This window comes from Dermacentor silvarum, chromosome 6, assembly GCF_013339745.2.
Source record: "Dermacentor silvarum isolate Dsil-2018 chromosome 6, BIME_Dsil_1.4, whole genome shotgun sequence".
NCBI classification, from domain to species: Eukaryota; Metazoa; Arthropoda; class Arachnida; order Ixodida; family Ixodidae; genus Dermacentor; species Dermacentor silvarum.
In genome coordinates, this window is record NC_051159.1 from 46,313,054 (window position 1) to 46,332,269 (window position 19,216).

Consider the following 19,216-nt stretch of genomic DNA (forward strand, 5'->3'; position numbering starts at 1 on the left):
GTTTCAGAAAAACTGAACAAACCTCGGTGGGGGTTGTCGCTTGAAAAAAAAATAGTGTCCGTAGTTGCAGGGAACTGAAATGTATATGGCGGGCTTTGTGATGAGTAGGAATTAGTGTCTGTAAAGTAATCATTAAATGCATTAATGAAACGATCTCCGGTTAAAAGGCATCCGTTTACAGAAACCTTCTTTATAGGTTCCGTGTTTTGTTTGCGTCCCATTAGCTCATTTAACTTGTTCCACGTCTTTTCTGTATGTCCCTCGCATGAAGAAAGTGTACGTAAATAATAGCGATTTCTTGTATTTCTTAGCTCTTTATTTAACTTACTTCTAAAAAGTTTGAAGCATTTTAAATCCTCGCCGTTCCGAGGTTTTATAAACCTGGCATAAAGCTTATCGCTTTTCCAAATTTTTTTAGAAGCTCTTTGGTGATCCAAGGTTTCCGATAAGCTTTATGGTTTCTTTTCTTGTGTATGAAATGTTGCGCATAAACAGCTGAGAATTTCTTTAAGAAAATGTTGTATGCTAGCTCAGCATCGCTTTGTTGAAAAACCTCCTGCCAGGATACTTGTCTCAAGGCATCTTGAAAGGCAGTTAATGTGTGCTCGTTTATTGTCTGAAATGTTTTTTCAGTGTTATCTTTTTCGGTCTCGTATGCTCTTGAGTGGATAAACATGACTATTGGCACGTGGTCACTGAGAGGACAGTTTAAGACTCCACTAGTTACGGAGAAAGGACCATAGTTCGTTATAAAAAGATCAAGAATAGTTTTCGTAGTTTCTGTTATTCTCGTGAAGGTTTCAACGGCATTCATACATCCGCTTGACACAAAAATGTTTTGAAATGTCGTATTCCTAGCACCATCGGAGCTCATATCAATGTTGAAGTCTCCTCCTAAGACCACTTTATATTTGTTTTCTGACGCAAATTCTAGCATGCGCTCTAAAAAAATGAAAAAAAGGTTCCAATAAACCATCCGGCGGGCGGTAACATACTGCAAAAAGTACACCCGGTGTTTGGACACACGGCATTCCACAGCTTTCTGTCATGCAAGAGTACTCGCTTAACAGTTCACATGAAAGAGAATCATCTACCAAAACATACTCCTCCACCGCGACGTGAAGTTCGGTTTTTATGAAATACTTTTTTGCGAGGCAGGCGAAAGACATCATCAGAGCAATACCATGTTTCGCTTAGCATGACAACATTGCACTGCTTATTTATACCAGAAAAAAAGTTTCTAATTCAGGTCGCTTGTTGGAGACTGATTGAATGTTCAATGTATGAAAGGCAGCCCCTTCTTTTGAGTGGCCAAGGACGTGAACCAATCCTCCTTGCCAATATATCCTAAATGATTCATTTCGCGAAAGATTCAAATGACAACAGCAAGAAGTTGATGTTTATTCCAATAGAGCAGGAAGATCATTTTCATCCTTAACGACATTTGCCGATTCACCGTTTGCCCTACGCACGCGAACTTTTCCATTTGAGTGCCACACGAACTTATATCCCGCCTCCTTTGCCCATTCTTTAGCAGTGGCAAGGAGCTTCCTCGAGCGAGAGGTTAGGTTTTCGTTAATGAAGATGTTGCCCTGGCTGTCCCTTAAGGCTCGCCTTTGGCAATCTACGTATTCCTCAGTTCCTGCCGTGCAAGGCGAACAATAATTCCGCGCGTTTTTCCTTGCTTTGCCGGGAGCCTATTAACTGCCACAACATCTTCCTCAGATAGAGGTTGAAGTTCAAGCTTCTGTGCAAAGTCATTTACCTTTTCGCGTAGGTTTTCACTGTCAGCCTCAGGTACACCGTGTATTTCTGTTAAGACGCCTGCTATGCCACTCAAGTGCATCTATGTCAGCCTGAATCTGACCGAGGGAAAACACTCAACAATGCGTCATGCATTATCGCCTAAAATTTATGTAAGTATCCTTCTGGGCCAATAAACTAGCATAAACGACGCCTGCGGCTATTGCAGAGCGAAAACAATGCGTGTTTTCCCTCGTTCAAATGTTGGCGGTAGATGGTGCCACAATATTATAAGGTATCACAGGTATAAGGTATAAGGTAATATCACACATTCGTAGCCATCCTGTGAGATTTCAGTGTACAATTTATATTGTACTCCGGCTTGCAGCAAGGATTTGCTGCGAGATTTTACCTGTGTGATCCAAGTTCTGAAGCATATCAATGTGAACCACACTGCGCGTAGTGATTACCGGTGCTGTTGTGCAGGTACTGGGCGGTGTTATTGGACTGGACTGCGACAATGACCACTTTCATCTGTGCGACGTTCACAGCCTACATGCTTGTCTACTACTTCCGCACCTACGACTGGCCGGACATATTACTCAGCTACGTCGCCAAGATGAGCATGCGGTCAGTGAATGCTTCAGCAGCACACGTTTTACCGCATGCCTTTGTATTGCAACCATGCAGATGTTGGTTGTGAATAGACTGCAAGAAAGATGGTAGCGCAAAATTAAGAGTGTAGGAGAGATACATGAAATGTTAAGAAACGCGGGCTACTATCAGTGGCTTTCGAGAGTTGCAATTTCACTTGCTATATTATTATAATCTGTCGCAACCTACAAGTGGATTGAAAATGCATCGCTTTCCAACTAAAAAAAAAGATATGTAAAGGTGTGCCCGCCAATCACATTCCCTCATTTTCGTGATGTCTCTACGGAAGGATTTTATTTTATTATCGACGTGCATCATGAACTACGTTTCGGAGGGTGGACGCACAGAGAGTGGGCGCCGCATGGTCCTGTGGCCGGTGCTTGCTCTCATTACTTCGGTTGTCACCAAATATAAGTTGGAATGAATTGTAATATTCTATTGCAGGAGGAAAATTCAGAATCAGAGTTTATTTCTTCTCTACAAGTTGTGGTAAAGTGAAGGACTTCAAAGTAATGACAGTAGGCTGATTGAGTGGAGTAGATGCCTTCGCGCAGTGGCAAGACAACGTGCTGGGAATGCGCATAAATATTGTCTGCCGTGCAACGTCCTATGGTCCGACATGCATTTCGTGTATTTACATCGCAGGTGCCTCGCGGTGTTGATGCTATACCCGGTCATCGGTCACTTCGGCTACCGCATCACTGCCAAGCAAGCAATCGTGCTGGCCGGCATGGGCCTCAAGGGCACCTACATCGTCTCTCTTGCCACTCTCTACCACATCACGTACCAGGACATCCACACCGAGACCCTAACTAAGGTCAGGGCTCTGTGGTGCCACACGCTTGGCGTTTTTGTGCTGACACATAGTCGTAGGAAAATATCTGGCTGCTCGGCCTATATGAAATGCGAAATGTTCGCCGATCTGTATAACCGTGTTTCAAGAAGGCACTTCCATCAGGAATTCCTCAAACCTTTAAATCCATCTTCATCTGTCTTCCTAACATCGTGGAGGCCGAAGATACCTTGCCAAACTAAAACCAGACTCAATAACATGGAAACCAGGAAGACCGAATTGATAACACGAACACGCTGTTTACACTATACTTTTCCACCTCCCGTGTAGCCGTGTTTTAGCGGCTGTGACAAATAAATAATATTTAACAACTTAGTTTTTTTTTCCTTTTGTTTTTTGCTCGAGATGTCAAACCTACATGTTCAGCCTTGTCATTGCTTCGGCACTTAGCGGGCTCATGTATTGGAATACCGCATTCTGGCAGTTATGGTTTTCAAATCGTTAGGTGGGAGTGACCTCAAAACAACCCTCCTTTCCGTTGCAGTCTTTTATGTACGTCACCTCGGACATGGTGCTCACGCAGTTCATAAACGCCTCCCTCGTTCCGTTCCTGCTCAAGGTGCTCGGTAAGCTAACGCATTGCTTACACCAAGACACGGAGTCGACTTCTTGCCTTTATAGTGCAATGCCTCGCTGGGCTTCCAGAGACTGTGCATGATATTATGCGTCGGGCGTGTTGGCAGGCATCCTCGACGTGTCCGAGGTGGAGTGGCATACGATGAAGGACGCCGTAGCGTACCTGCAGGAAGCGGTGGACGTGGCGGCCCACGTGAGCCGCAATAACCCGTACTTCCTGGTCGCGGACAAGAAGTGGGTCTTGCGCAACACTCGCATCCGGAATCCGCTCGACATCATGCATAGATACAAGGCAAGGCTCCCACGGGCTGTCTACCACCTATGGCACATAACATCCTAGCCCTGCTAGAATGCGCTTGAAAGAGTGTTTAGATCGAATTTAAGCGCTGCGTTGCCTTAGGGACAGTTGCCACTGAACCAGAGGCCAAACCAAGTTTATCGACTCGTGAAGGCGAGCTGACCTTGCCATAGTTGGAGGTTTACTTGCCACATTAGTCTGGTTTTGCTCGGCATGTTAACTTCACGAGGTTAGCTCTTTGACATCGATTCTGTCCGTTCTGTCTGAGCACAACCGATGGAGAAAAGTGTGAAACAAGGTAGAAAGCGAGAACTAACTTATTTTCTGGCAGTGTATAATGCGTTCCAAGCCGTCAACTCTGGACGTAGTTTGGTCAGGCAGCAATAGACTAGACAAAAGTAATACAAATCACAAATATTCAGATGAGGAAGTGAAGTTATGAAAGAAAAGTAACGTATTCATCACTATGATTCGTAGTAGTGGTGTTTGTCGTAAAATTTACGAAAAGATCCTGTTTGCTACTAAATTCGCCCAAAGGAGTAGTGCGCGTTATCTTAGATGGCCAGGCATGAACAGTTTAAACTGGCGATGAACTGTACACCAAGCGTACGTTCGCCGCGAGTATTGCTTGTCTGACAGTATAGAAATAATGTCTAAGTATAATAAATTTCGCAAAATTTCTCTGACGGGCTTCGAATGGCCATGTCTATTAATGTGCGACTGTCTTCGAAGCTAATTCATGAGCCGAAATATACACGCATTTAATGGCAAATTACGAGGCAATAAACTGTCAGTGGCATCAATAACCCTCTATACGCATAGGTTTATAAAGGCAGAAAGAGCTCCGAAGATTTTCGTGTCATTGTATACTTTTAAACATGCAATAACGATCGTTCTTTTGTGGTATACATGTAATTTTACAAGCAGTTTCTTTTTTTTTTCCTTTTGCTTCAGAGCACCGACAAGGCCCACTGGCGCAGCTCCCGCAGGAGATACCACGCCGAGATCCTCGCGGTCGAGAACGTCCTCCGCATAGAATCGGTGAGTAGTTTTAAGCTATAGGCTTGATTGCACGAGCATGGGCGTAAAAAGGCACACTCATTGTGCTCAGTTTGTGTCCACCGCAGTCCTATTATACGCACAGCCCAAGTACTCTCCATATCTTCGGCTGCTCGTTTCAGAGCGTTCAAGACTACCCCCACCAACAGCGTGGGCTTGCACATGCTTAAAGAGAGAGCACGCCTTGCGTTCGGTTGCGCATGCTCTGCTTCGATGAGATGTGAAATTGAACTTGCTTACAGGAAGAGTGAATGTTTGTGTGCTTGTGTATTATGTTTTTGGAAAAGTGCTGTCAAGGCAACAGCCTCTCCAAACATGTTAGTCCTGCTTTCTTTACGTACACGTCTATCTTACAAAGTGTTATTGATAGCTAAAGTGCATTTTTGCAGTTTCCCAATAAGGATACATGAAATCCTACTATTCAGCACTGGCTACAGCGTCAGCGCTGCGTGGAACTAGGAATATGCCTTGACGCCTCATTCGGAAGCCGAGAACGACAGTTTGCTGTCCTATAGTCTTGGTTTATGAAAAGCTCAGATGCAGAATGAGGAGAAGTAGACGTCTTCTAGTCGTGGTATTTTTGTCACAACTGAGCAGTTTCAAGAATGTGAGCCTCAAACCTTTCTAGTACTTCTTTCACGAGGGCGACTAAATGGCGCCACAACAATTTAACACACATTATCCTTGCGTATTCTTTAAGAAGAGCTACATGGGAATTCAACCAGCCTTTTCTCGTATATAGGTGAGCTACAGTCGGCAGCACAGACAAGGAGTAGTCCAAAAGCAGACCATGATGGCCCTTCTAGCGGCACTCCAGTATCCATACGACAAGAAAATGTGAGTCGTCCGCCAAGCTATGTGTTTCACTCGATATTCCTCCAAGGCGCACATATTTACCTTCCAAAATTTTATTGTTTAAAATTAACCGCGTACTCCCGGAAGCAATTCCTGGATTTTGAATTGGCCAAACCATTTTAAGTAATCATGGAAAAAACCTTGTCTTCGCCAGGTACCTGGACATCGACATCATCAGCTCACTTGTCGATATTCCGCAATGGATTCTCTGGGTGGTAGGTGTCTGTATTAAATCTTTCTGAAGTTAGAATTGAACGCTTGAGCGTGAAGATAAAATTATGCTTGTAAAAAACAGTAATAGAGGAGAACAAGAATTTGTTACATAGATTAACGCTCTTTTTCTCAAGACATCAAAAGATAAACATGGATGAGAAGAAAGTGACAAAATGCCATAATTAACATCTTTTGGTTGTTCTCGCAAGCCATCATTGACACAGCGGGGAAGTTTTTACGAGAGCATTTATACGTCACTTGGTGCGGATTCGCACCAAGTTGTTGAGCATACGTAGATGCATTAGCGATGCAGGCTGACAGGAGAAGAACTTGAGTTTGGCTTAGTTGGTGTTCACTGCAGGACACGTTGACCGCTAATCAAGGACAAGGACAGAGAAAGAGAAACACGAAACGATGACACGGGCGATCGACGACACCGCCCGTGCCCTCGTTTCGCGTTCCTCTCTCTCTGTCTTTGTCCTTGATCAGCAGTCAACATGCCCTGCAGGTTGACAGGAGTCTAGGAGCAGATACGTCCAAGGAAGAGAGGACTTGTGAACAAGGAAATATGCTTTAAACTACGCCAGTGGACGACGCTTGAACTAGTGATGACGCTTAGACCAGTGTGTTTTTACTTTATCAACTTTTCAACATTTCGCGCGTGTATACATGTTACAATTCAGAGTTACATTCCCCAGCATTCATAATTCGTCGCCGAGTTTATGTTGCATTTTGCTGTGACGTGTTTGCAGAAGGACCGGCTGGGCGAGCCACTCCACGAGGAAACCGAGCTGGACGACGACTCAGTGTCTCAGTCGGAGAAATTGATCAAGCCGCTCAATGAACGCCTCATGGACCTGTTCGAGCACGACTGCTACGAGGTCATCATCACCAACACGACTCTGGCATTCGTGCTGCTCCTGGTGGGACTTCTGCGCGCCGCCATCTACAGCCACGTGCGATTCTTCACAATCGCCATGATGGTGGAGTTCATCTACCAGGTGGCCTTCTTCGTCGAGGTCGTCACCATGGTCCGTGCCCCAGCCACTCAACGCGCTCGCTTTATACGATTAACAATTTTAAAACACAAAAGGCAATCTGCCGTATTTTTTTGAAGAAGAAGAAACTTCAATGTACAAACAAATAAGTATGGTGTCGAAACAAGAGTTTGTTGCTGTGTATCGTTTGGACGGGATGCAAGATGCTGGATGTGGGATGCAGGACAGAAACACGTCAAAATAAAAGTTCGCGAATATTATCTCGGAAGCACTCTAACCTCACCTTTATGCATTAACTTAATTTAAAAGCAATTGAAAAAGTAGATTCATAATGGTATCTCCGCCTCAAAATACCTAGCTCACTTAACTGGAGTGATCACGCGTTAGAATAGCCGCTGACTCAACAAAATCCCTTAGCTTTTTGAGGAGATCCCTTGCGGTATGTCCACCATCTGCCCGCAAACTTGCTTACGAAACTTTCGTGCCCACGAAACTTGAGTTCGCATCTGCCATCTGGCCCCCCATCAAACTTATCTAATTAATACTCTGGAATCCATACAAAATCGTGCAGCTCGCTTCATTTCTTCTAATGACGACCGTTGCACCAGTATCTCAAATGTCAAGCCACCACTTGGCCTAACCACTCTGCTCTTGCGCCGAAAAATCACCCAGCTGTGTCTTTTCCACAACCTCTATTACAGTTTCCTTCATCTTCGAGGAACTCTTCTATTGCCCACTGCCAGGTCTTCTTGCCGCCTTTTTAACTTTCTCAGTATACAACCCTTGCATGGATCTACCACGGCGTTTAATCAATAACGAAACATTAAATTCTTTGCCTGAACTCATTGTCAATAAATGAAATCCAAAATAATTTCGAGAGATGTTAGAGAAACACATGCACTAACCACTGTGTCCTCCTTAGCATTCATTTAATTGTTTATAATTGTGTGATTTGCCGTGTCAGAAATTAAATGTCGTACAAATTACATGAAGCACTCTTTTTTCGCAAAGACAATATCTGAATGGAACATTTTACCAGAGGAAGTGGTCGCAGCTGCCGGTGTCCACTTCGCTCATCTGATCAATAACTTGTAATTAATAGAGTTGTTCTTGCAGTGTTCTGTTTTATGGTTTGTATAACAGTTTCTGAAATTACGAATGCCTCGTTTTATAATCATACTTTGAACTATTTGTCCGTTTTGCTTAATTGTTTGTTTTTATTATCGGTACCCACTCTCCTGCTGTAATGCTTCGGCGCTGCAGGATATGTTGCAAATAAATATATTAACGCATCGTTCTTGTAACAACTCAGCATGCTTGATGTATTTCAACATTTATCGAACGTTGTCCCCCCATTATGTCTATCCAACATGTCAGAGCGTATTCAATCTAATGTTTTTATTTATGTATTTACTGTGCTGGAGCGTTATTATTAATGTTTCATTTTTGTGACAACTTAGATGACTGATGTATGCATCATTTTTCGAACGTTGTCCCCCCCCCCCCCTTCTTATGTAATGCCTGCAAGGGCCTTTACGCGTCTAATAAATGATGATGATGATGATAATGAAAAACGAAAGAACGTTTATTCAGGAAACGCCCAGAGCATATTGCCGCGCCTGTACTCCAATCAAGAAAAGGATAATGCGAGTATGCATGAGCGTTTTTATCAAGGCGCAGTGAAGAAATCGCAGTAGCGCGCAATATTAAAAGGGCGACCAGGGCCGGTATTTTGTAGCGATGCGTTAGGGCCCAATCACACTTGCGACTTAGTGACGTGGCTGGAACGATTGCGACTGGCGACCAAAAAGCTACTCAAGACGAACTATGTTCACACTGACAAATGTGACCGACGAGTTGCTAAACCGAAATGTCTCACGATATGCCGTTCATGTCTGCTTGAAATGTCGTCGCCGCGTAAAGTAAGCGTCAGCGTATACGGACGTCCTGTTCCTTCGCATCTGATTAGTTCACCTGTTCTGAGACTGCGGTCGCGCGACTGAAAAATCGAGCAGTGAGCGACTGGCCCGAAACAGTCGCATTTCTAGAAAAGCGACCATTTGCGACTACTTACGACTGATCGCTTTGCGACTAACTTGGTCGCGCGACCTCGCCTAGTCGCAAGTGTGAATGGGCCCTTATGATTTATTCTATACTAGTCTTATAATTCACCTCTGATGGCCGGCTGATCCTGTTGATAACGTGAGTGGACCGTCGCTCTGACCACTGACCGAGCGCGAAAAGCGCGAAAGGCATTAGCATCGGAAAGGCATCGCTACAAAATACCGGCCCTGATGCTGTTCCTCTTGATCAGTGGTGTGCGACCTCTTGTTTTTTGACGTGGCGACATTGGTGGAGGTGCTGGAGCCTTGAACCTCATGCGGGCAACCCCCCCTATACACAGTCCGGAAGCTCCACCTCTCGTAATGACTCCAGTCCACCGATTCAGTCAGCACCTGCTCGGCCTGAGCCAAGAATTCCCTCCCGTTGCGACTCCCACCAGCACGGCAGTTCCTACACCATCGGCCACTCTCCCTTCTTCTTATCAGACGGCGACGAGCCTTTCCCAGGTGACTCTTGAACAGCATCGGGTTCGTGCAATCTTCCATGGCGATGCTCTTGAAGATGTCGAGGACTGGCTCGATGAGTACAAGCGCATCGCTATGAGGCAAATGACCGCGCTTCGATGTCTGAAGGCAAATGACCACGCCTCGATGTCTGAAGGCAAATGACCGCGCTTCGATGTCTGGGAAAAGACGACGACGATGAGTAGTGGTTGTTGTTGACGCTCTAGCTTGCGCTCGCCAGTAACCAGACCTGGCTTTCGAATAGCCTTCTACAACGCCACGTCCAGGCCTGCTTGAAGACCAACACCCCCATTTTAGGCTGTACAACGTCGACAAACGACCGTTGCGGCCTCGACACCTTTGTCTGTCGACGTCAGCTCCACCCTGTCGCCTTCCGGGCGAAAGCGCCTCTTGGAGCTGATAAACCAGTTCGAAGATTGCCTTTCGACTACGTCAAAGGTCAAACAAACACCACTGACCAAGCTCCGTATAATCATGGATGATACCACGAGGCCGATTCGACAAAACCCCTACCATGTAGCTCCAAAGGAACACGGAAGAGATTCAAAAGCAAGTGACGAAGATGCTAGAGGATGACGTGATAGAGCCTTCAACAGACCCTGGGCGTCAACCGTGGTCTTGGTCAAAAAGAAAGACGGCAGCTTGCGCTTCTGCATCGATTACAGCAAATTACACCAAGTCACGAAGAAAGACGTCTACCCGCTGCCACGCATAGACGATTCGCTGGAGAGGCTGCGGCAATATGTAGGGTGTCCTAATTATCATGGACCAAGATTCAAAAATATCCAAACGCCACGTAGCTGGACAGAACCAAGGTAATGTTGTTTGCCGTGGCTTGGAGATACTCAGATTATTTTTTGCATTCCGCCTAATAACAGAATTAGCGTTACTTGATTCAACAAATTCTCAAATATTATAATTAGATGAAAATTTTCAATGAGAAAATTGTACAGCAACATGAAAAACCCCCGATACCGCTTTCTATTGCTCAATACGTGCTACATAAAAGTGCTTTTCCGAAAGATTTCCGCAAATACACGCAAAGTGCATCGAGCGGACAGTCGCGCGGCAATCTTGCGTCTTTTCGCGGGCATCTTCGCGCTAGGAAAAACTTTTATGTAGCTCGTATTGAGCAACAGAAAGCTGTATCGGGAGTTTTTGACATTGCTCTACAATTTTCTCACGGAGACTTATCATCAAATTATAATATTTGAGAAGTTTATTAAATAATTTAGACTAATTATGTCATTAGGCGGAATGCAAGAAATAATATGAGTATATCCACGCGACGGCCAACAACATTACCTTGGTTCTGCCTAGCTACATGGCATTTGCATATTTTTAAATCTTGGTGCATGATAGCTGGGGCACCCTGTATAGTCGTCGGTATTCACACGCACGTGTTGCCGTAATCTTCACGCTGTGAGGCACTGCAAGCCCATACGTGCGACGGATGCGTAGTCTGCACGTCACTTGTTCCTCTGTTTGATAGTTTTTTTAAAGCCGAGATACACGATGAGCGTGATTGAAATTTTGGTACTGCAGCCGTCTTGGGTGACGAGTTAGCCGCTCAGACCGTCTTGGGGGCGGGGTTGGAAGTTGAGTCGGTTTTGCTTGCACCCCAGTTGGTGATGTTTCGGCTGGTCGTCCTGGCTTCACGGCTCATCGTTGTCGAGGTCATTGCGTCGAAATGGGTCACGCATTGCTATCGGGTGTCTCCGGTTGCCACGGAACACTTGGTCATCTTCAGTAATGACGCGATAGGACCTCGGCGCTGCCAGCCTCATGACGTGCGCGTTGCGGGTTCACGCTTTATCTCGGGTCCTTACTGCTTCCCCTTTGTGGAGTAGTGATAGGTCCTTCTTTTGAGCGTTAAGTTGCGTATGCTTAAACACAAAAATTCGGGGTGGCGAGTTGGTCTGGAAACCTGGTTCGTAGTCTCCTGCCTTTCAACAGCTCGCCTGGGCGGCGACCGTCCTCCAGCTGAGCAGACGCAGCCAGAAGTCGTCATTTTCTTCGGGTTTTTTTTTCTTTTTTTACAGCGTAGGCTGGTATGGGCTCGTTCCAATAGCCGTGTTGGTTCACCATGGTTCGTGTTGGTTCGTCTGCCGCCGCTGCCGCCACCGCCTCCGCCGCCTCCGCCGACGGCATCCGGCTAACGTAACCGCCATCGCTGGAAATGCGAAAGAAGTACCCGGTTCCCACCGGGATCGAACCCGCGCTCGCTGCGTGGGAGCTATATACTCTACCACTTAGCCACGCGAGCGATTGCTATGGGGCGCCGGCTAAATACCCTTTAAACCAGGCGCAGATGATCCGAGCCTCCGCCAGTATGGTGGCACCATCTAGTGAAGGCGCCTGCAAACGCATCGTGCGTAGGCGCAGACGATGAGATGCCATTCAGACGACGCGCGCAATAAAAAAAAACGCAATGCGATCGCCAGCCTCCGTCAGTATGGTGACGCCATCTAGTTAAGATGCCTGCAAACGCCGCGTGCCCGACATGTAAGATGCAGGTGTAAGGCTTGATCGGGCTAAGCAGGCTGCTCTGCAGAGAGCATTACAAGCCGCAGCTCGCCGTCGACGCCGAACGGACAGTTCAGATCGTTCTCGTCCAAACGAGGCGAACAGACTGCCGCGAAGACCCTGTTGTGCGTGGTGTCCAAATTGGAGCTACTCTTGAGCCGCTCCACCAGTTTACGCTGTGACTGTGCTGCGCCTGCCGCGCAGGCCTGCGACTTTTTGCATGATCCATTTTACTATCCGAACGTCTTTTTCCTCTAGTCTATTGGACTCTGGAAAGGCAGGACAAGATGTCACGAGCTTGAACTAGTTCTTGAACGCAAAGGTGGCAGTCATGAGAGGCGAAATGGGGCCCGTTGTCACGGCATACCTCTACTGGGATTCCATATCGCGTAAGAAATGCAACTCAATTCGGCATTGACCGTGCTCGACGTGGTGTCGCACACATTTTCCATTTCCAGGAAATTTGACTGCGCATCGAACACACACGATTACGAGCTTCCCCCATGTTGAAAGAAATCACCACTGACGTTGTAGCAAGCCTGATCCGGCGTGGTCTGAGCATAAACGAACCGCTCGGTTGCTTGTGTGCGTACTTACGGCATACGGTGCAACTTTTCAACATAGTTTGAATATGTGCAATAAATTCGGGCCAAACAATCAATCGTCGGGCTCGTGCTTTGCATTTTTTTACGCCTAGATGTCCTTCGTGTCTACGTTGAAGCATTTCGTCCCTCATCGGCTTTGGGACAACTAGTTTTGTTTCTTTCCGCATCCCTCCCTGTATTAATGACAGCTCAGCGGCAAGATATTTCGCGCAGCCATCAAGATTGCCACTGCCGCTGATGCAGCGCATCACTTGCAGTTGCGGCAATTAAGCGATTCATAGTTTTTCTGCTTACCAGGTCAGAGACTGCGCCAATCACGTGAATCTCAATTTCGTCTGTCGGGCCAGTCGTGTGCCCTGGGTGGTTGATAGGCGTCACCCTTGACAGCATGACTGTCAACATGAGTTGTTTCCCTGGTACAAATTCAAGCACATAGTCGTAGCTCAGTAAGCGCATGAAGAAACGTTGAAGACGCGGTGGCATGTTGCCAATTCATTTGAATGCATTGGCTAACACTGGTCGGTTGTCTATCTTTATGACTAACTTACACCCATATACAGAGTTGTGACATTTTTCAAACCAGAACGGTATGCCCATTGCCTGTTTTTCAATTTGCGAATATCTTTGCTCTGTGTCATTAATCACGCGTGTGCATACGCAACAGGCCGCCAGCTGTCACCGTGAAGCTCTGGAAGTGCAGCTTCCAGTCCATCTTTAGAATTGTCAAAAGAAAGTTTTGTTTGCCTGGCAGCATCGAAAGCAGCCAACAAAGGTGCGCCGCTGAGCCATGGGCAGGTAGCTCAGTGGTCCATTCATTCGCGTGGTTGGCCCACCATTCAAACTTGGTGTTTTTTTTTCCATGAGAAATGGTCTTTTCTGCCAGATTCGGAATGCATTTCCCAAAGTAATTGGCAACACCTGTGCACTGCTGCTTTGACCGCTGGCTGCGACATTTCGGTAAGGCGTTTTTTGCCAGTTGCAAGTATTTCGAAGGCGTGTGTCCTGTTCTTCTTTAGTAACGCCCTAGATAGGATGTCATCTACATAGACACGCACACCCGAAGCCCTGTAAAAATCTCGCTCAAAGGTTTTTGAAACGCTTCAGGAGCCGAGGAGATACCGAAGGGCAGTTTCAGAAAGTGGTATCGACCAAAGGGCGTGCCAATATGCTGATTTTTATGTGGCGCTCTCCAAAGGAATTTGGTAGAATCACGAATTCGCATCGAGGCAGAAAAAATAATTAGCGCCAGAGAGGTCAGCCTCATTGTCTTCACGCTTAGGCATCTGATAGTGCTCACGTTTCGGGCGTTCATTTAGATGCCTAGGATCAATGCACACACGTAGTGTACCGTCCTTTTCACGTAAAATATAACGCGGGCTCACTCAGTCCGTTGGTTCTGTCACTTTCGTGATGATGGCATCCTGTTCCATGCGATCCAGCTCCTCCCGCGCTGGTTCTTGTAGTGTCAAGGGTACGCGCCGGGCTGGCTGTACTAAAGGCATCGAACTAGTGCGTAATACCATCGCAAACTGACTGGCAACACTGCCTGTTTCATGGAGCAGTTGAAGAAATTCCAGCAAAATTAAATTATGGGGTTTTACGTGCCAAAACCATGATCTGATTATGAGTCACGCCGTAGTGGGGGACTCCGGAAATTTGGACCACCTGGGGTTCTTTAACGTGCATCTAAATCTAAGTACACGGGTGTTTTCGCATTTCGCCCCCATCGAAGAAATTCCTGCAATATTTTGTTGGTAGTGCTAGCGTTGATTGTATTGACTGACCTCGCGACCAGTCCGAGCGCCTCGCTTGCACATAGTCCGAATATTGTCTGGTTGCCTCTTTTTACTATGAAGAAACCTAAACTCACCGACTGATCTTTCATGGTCACTGGCAACGTCGCAACACCGAAAGGTTTGATGGTGTCACCGCTGTATGGCCGCTGGTGGTCGCTTGGCTTCACACTTTGCACCCCCTGCACTTCCGATAGGTCGAGTAAGGCAGCAAGTTTACTTCGGAACCTGTGTCTACTTTCGAGAAGGCCTTCTGGTGGGGCACTTTAGCGTTGACGATCCAATCCGTCGAGCTTCTCACACTGCAAGTTTTTACATCGACGATGTCGAAGCTGTCCTGCACTTTGACCACTTCGCCTATACTGCAGGCCCTTTCTTGCAACATGCCGCAAAAACATTGGTGCCTCCACATACAAAACACGTCTTTCCGAACGCAGGATACCTGCTTCGTTCGTGCGACCCGTTGCATTTCAAGCACTTAAACTGACTCATTTTCACCGACATGACCTGTGCTTTTCGCCGGAGCACACGCCTTGTTCTACTGGCTGGCCAGTTCAGCAGCCTTGCAGATTTGTTTTGTAATAACTAGCGTAATTAAGGTCTTTCACTTCGATAAGCTTCTCCCGCAACTTGCGGTTACGTAAACTGAAGACATCCTGGTCGTGGTTAATTCAGCGAAGTTGCAGCTTCGGCACAGCTTTCGTAGGTCGCGGAGCAAATGCTCAAAGGGCTCAGCTTCGCCCTGGTTTCTTGACCGGGAAATGTACCTCTCATAGACTTCGTTTTGCTGTTCTTGACAGTAATCTTTAAACTTCCGCACCACCGCCATGTAATCATCCTTGCGCTCCGCCCCCAGAAAGGTGAAGTTGTTAAACATCTGAAGTGCACCGTCGCCAGCTACACTCAGCAGCAGCGCAGCCTTGACAGCTTCTGACCTTGGTTATTTCGTAGATGCTGTCGCTTGTAGCAATAGGTCAAACTTCTGGATGAACAGGTCCCAATAATTCGCGATGTTGCCGGAAAGTTGCAGGTTTGACTAGTTCCATTGCTCGGAATTGCCATGGTTACACTCATTGAGCGATCCCACTTCTCATACCATGTATCGTTTAGACGGAATCTAAGAACGAAAAAAACGTCTATTCAGAGAACACCCAGAGTATACTTATTCGTCGACATCCCCAGGCACGTGTTGCCGTAATTTTCGCGCTGTCAGTCAACGCAAGCTGATACTTGCGATGCATGCGTAGTCAGCACGATACAAACTATGCATATAAGAATTTACAATTCAGTTTGAGTATAGCGCTTCCTTAGCACTGACGAATCCGTCCCAATCAGAACTTATATGAACAGTGGCAAATATTAGCCCTCAAGTGTAAATACAGACTTTATCACGAAAATAACCGCTTGAGCGGAAGCAGTGCACATATGGTTGTAATTATCGCCGATCAGGTTATCGATTAAGGAGAGCTTATAACTTCTGTGTTTTGTCTCCGGCGGGGGCTGGTGGTCGCTTGTACGAAATTGGGCCCATATTTCCCGAAAAAGGTATGAGCCTAGAATTTCTCGGAAAAAAAAAAACTCCTACCAATCCTGCCGATGGGCATTTTATTAACGCAGTTGCACGGCAAAACGCACTTGGCGAAATAAAACTTTTCTGAATTCGTCCCAAGCTTTAATTAGAAGACTGGCCTGTTGCGTTTATTAGATTGACCATAGATTGATCACTGGAAGATTAAGTGTTGCTGATTGCAGTACGAAAGCTCTAATATAAAATTCACGCCGGATATTTGTGTTCGAGGAGCATGTTTTAGTACAGCCGCCTTTGCGCTACCCCAGTATTCCAAGATCGCATACAAATAAGCCAACATAGCAGCCACCGCATTACGCCATGGGATAGCGGAACAAGAACAAACTGAGGCCCCTATTCGAAAAGATATTCTTACAGTATTAACGAATGTGGCCGGCAAATGAAACATACAATTTCTGAACACAAAGCTGTCAGAATTCGGCCCCTGATAAGGGCGGCGTGAACATAGAACAAACAGAAAACTGGAAACTTGGAAACGATACATGCAACATGACTGCAGATTTACCTTTTTTAGATATACCACGAGGAATTCCTGCATACTTAGAATTCGCGTTTTTTTTTCTTTCTTTTTTTTGTGAACATATATTTAAAGTCGGTGTGCCTTAAAATAAGGCATCAAAAGACAGCTGTAGCGTTAATCCTTGTATACCTACATTTTCATCTTGGGCATTATTTTTATCCTGACACATGTGACGATGTAGATCGTATATATATATATATATATATATATATATATATAGTGAAAAGAATACTCACTGCTATGATAGAACCGTGGACGAAGGTCCATGAAATTTACCGAGAGGGTGAATGTAATTCTTAATAAAGGACCGTTTTCGAGGTGCAAGATTTTCTCCATGCCTGGGGATTCGCAGCTGTCAGCGTACGGCCAGAAGATCGTCAACCTGGATAACTACAACAAGCTGGACCTAATTCTACTGGCGTCGTGCATGGTGGTGTTCTTTGTCCACGTGGTCGTGCATTTTGTGAGCGCGGGCGTAAACTACGAACATACACTCGGCATCCTCTTCATCGTCGTCATCTCCGCCCGCTTCACGCACGCCATCAAATACGTCGAGGTACGTGTGCCCGGGTTGAACCTAGCCTCATAGATGGCCGTCACAACAGCAGCACATTACCACTTTCGGATAGGTTGCTGAGGGTGTGTCACGTTAGCAAAAAACCGCAAGTAGTTGAACTATGACTATTGACGCATGTAGTTCAGTTTCCAATTGATGTCTTAGTTTCCTTCGTGGCTGCAGTAAAATATTGCTATGCCGAAATGAGGCTTAGACACCCTTAAAAATATTTAACTGACACTTTAACAATCGGAAGCTTTGATTAATAAAACGATTCCTTAGGTTGATTTTATTACACTCAAGTTCGTTACATTAGACACAAAATTTGTAGAGCATTTTTATTTGTGTATGGAGTGCCTCTCGTTTAGATAGAATGCACCACCTAGAGAAAGAAACCGTAAATATTTCTATATTTTTGTTTCTGCTTCTTGGTGGTTTTGCCTCAAGGAGCAGTCGAAAAGGCACACCAGACGCCAACTGTTTACGTATATGATAAGTGACTGAGATCATCGATCTGGAAAAGAAACGTCAAAACAACCCCTTTTTTTATAAGATATTGCCAGCCGTTTTCTGTGTAGGCTACAGATATAGCGTCAAAATTTTATTTGTGCAGGGCATTGTACGCTGAAGGTACCACAGAACACCTTTTTTAAATTATACCCTTCTTGCTTATGCAACAATGAGGGCTCCGGCAGCAGGCCTTATTCTTTTGTAGATTTAATATTCCATTGTGCACCTCAGCCTGAAACTAGTTTCGGTATTCCTTTAAACACACTGAAGTTGCAGCTACTCTGAAACTTTCGGCATTAGTTTAACGGTTTCTCGCTTAACTGGTTCGAAAAAAAAAAGATTTAGCGCTTACCGCTGAGCTCTTCAAGCTGACATTTTGCAGAAGGATCGCATTTTGGAGTCCACGTCGTTCAATGTAAGACTTTCCACAGTTATTTCCCAGGTGTTTTAAGAAAAAAGCGCAAATTTGCCTTTGCTTATGGGAATGCGAGCTGGTGCCGCACCTGTGCAAGCCTTAACGTATGCAGCCACCTGCGGGCAGCTACAGAAAGCAGTCGGTCAGGGAAGGTTGGCCGTGTTTCCCGCTCCTGGAACAAGCGGCGGCCCTATCTGAAACGCTGCTTTCTGCATCTGCCGGCAGGCGGCGCCACAAATTTGTTTGCGACGTCGCAACAGCAGCTCGCATGCCCATAAGCGAAGGAAATTCGCATGTGATAGCAATTATATGGACACTCCAAACAGATTTCTGCCGTCGCCGTGAGATTCGGCATGAACTCCAACGGCGTTGAAATTGTCGCCGCGTGCCGTATGCTGTATGTGCGAGTGAAAGCGCGCGAAGGACGTGCTTTCAGGGGTAGCGAACGCAGGGCGGAGGGCAAGTGAGACTTCTTCCGTCGCGCGAAAGGCCGTCGGCAGCGGGAGGGAGGGAGGGGAGGCGACGTTTAGCTAAGGTACCAAATGCATATTTATATAAAAAATGTCGCAGTTTCACCCGAAAGGCGAAGCATCAATTGCGATAGCAAATTACTAGAGAGCTGTACGGAGCAAGGATAGTAGTTTTATCCAAGGAGGTTTCAAAAAAAAAAAAAATGCTGGAGTGGAGCTGCCGTCTCAGAAGTCAAGCCGGACCGCCGCCATCTTACCATAGGCAAGAAATAACGTTCGGAAATTGCGGGGAATATACGACGCACTTTCTTCACACTCCGTGCTGCTTTTAGGTGGATAATTTAGCCGTTTAGATATCGTTGGACGTCTCCTTTCTGTCACTGCTTTCAGAAGAAA

The 19,216-nt window shown here is 46.0% G+C and overlaps 1 protein-coding gene across 1 annotated transcript in view; it reads left to right on the forward strand.

Annotated features, from left to right (window-relative positions):
- The window catches only part of LOC119456640 (uncharacterized), a 47,697-nt gene that overhangs the window by 18,533 nt on the left and 9,948 nt on the right, over positions 1-19,216 (forward strand). Inside the window, exons 8-15 of the mRNA XM_049669000.1 lie at positions 2,230-2,373; positions 3,043-3,214; positions 3,735-3,816; positions 3,934-4,118; positions 5,079-5,165; positions 5,926-6,020; positions 6,193-6,253; positions 7,004-7,282. Of these exons, the coding sequence (XP_049524957.1) occupies positions 2,230-2,373; positions 3,043-3,214; positions 3,735-3,816; positions 3,934-4,118; positions 5,079-5,165; positions 5,926-6,020; positions 6,193-6,253; positions 7,004-7,282 (1,105 nt within the window). The remainder of the gene's footprint in view (positions 1-2,229; positions 2,374-3,042; positions 3,215-3,734; positions 3,817-3,933; positions 4,119-5,078; positions 5,166-5,925; positions 6,021-6,192; positions 6,254-7,003; positions 7,283-19,216) is intronic.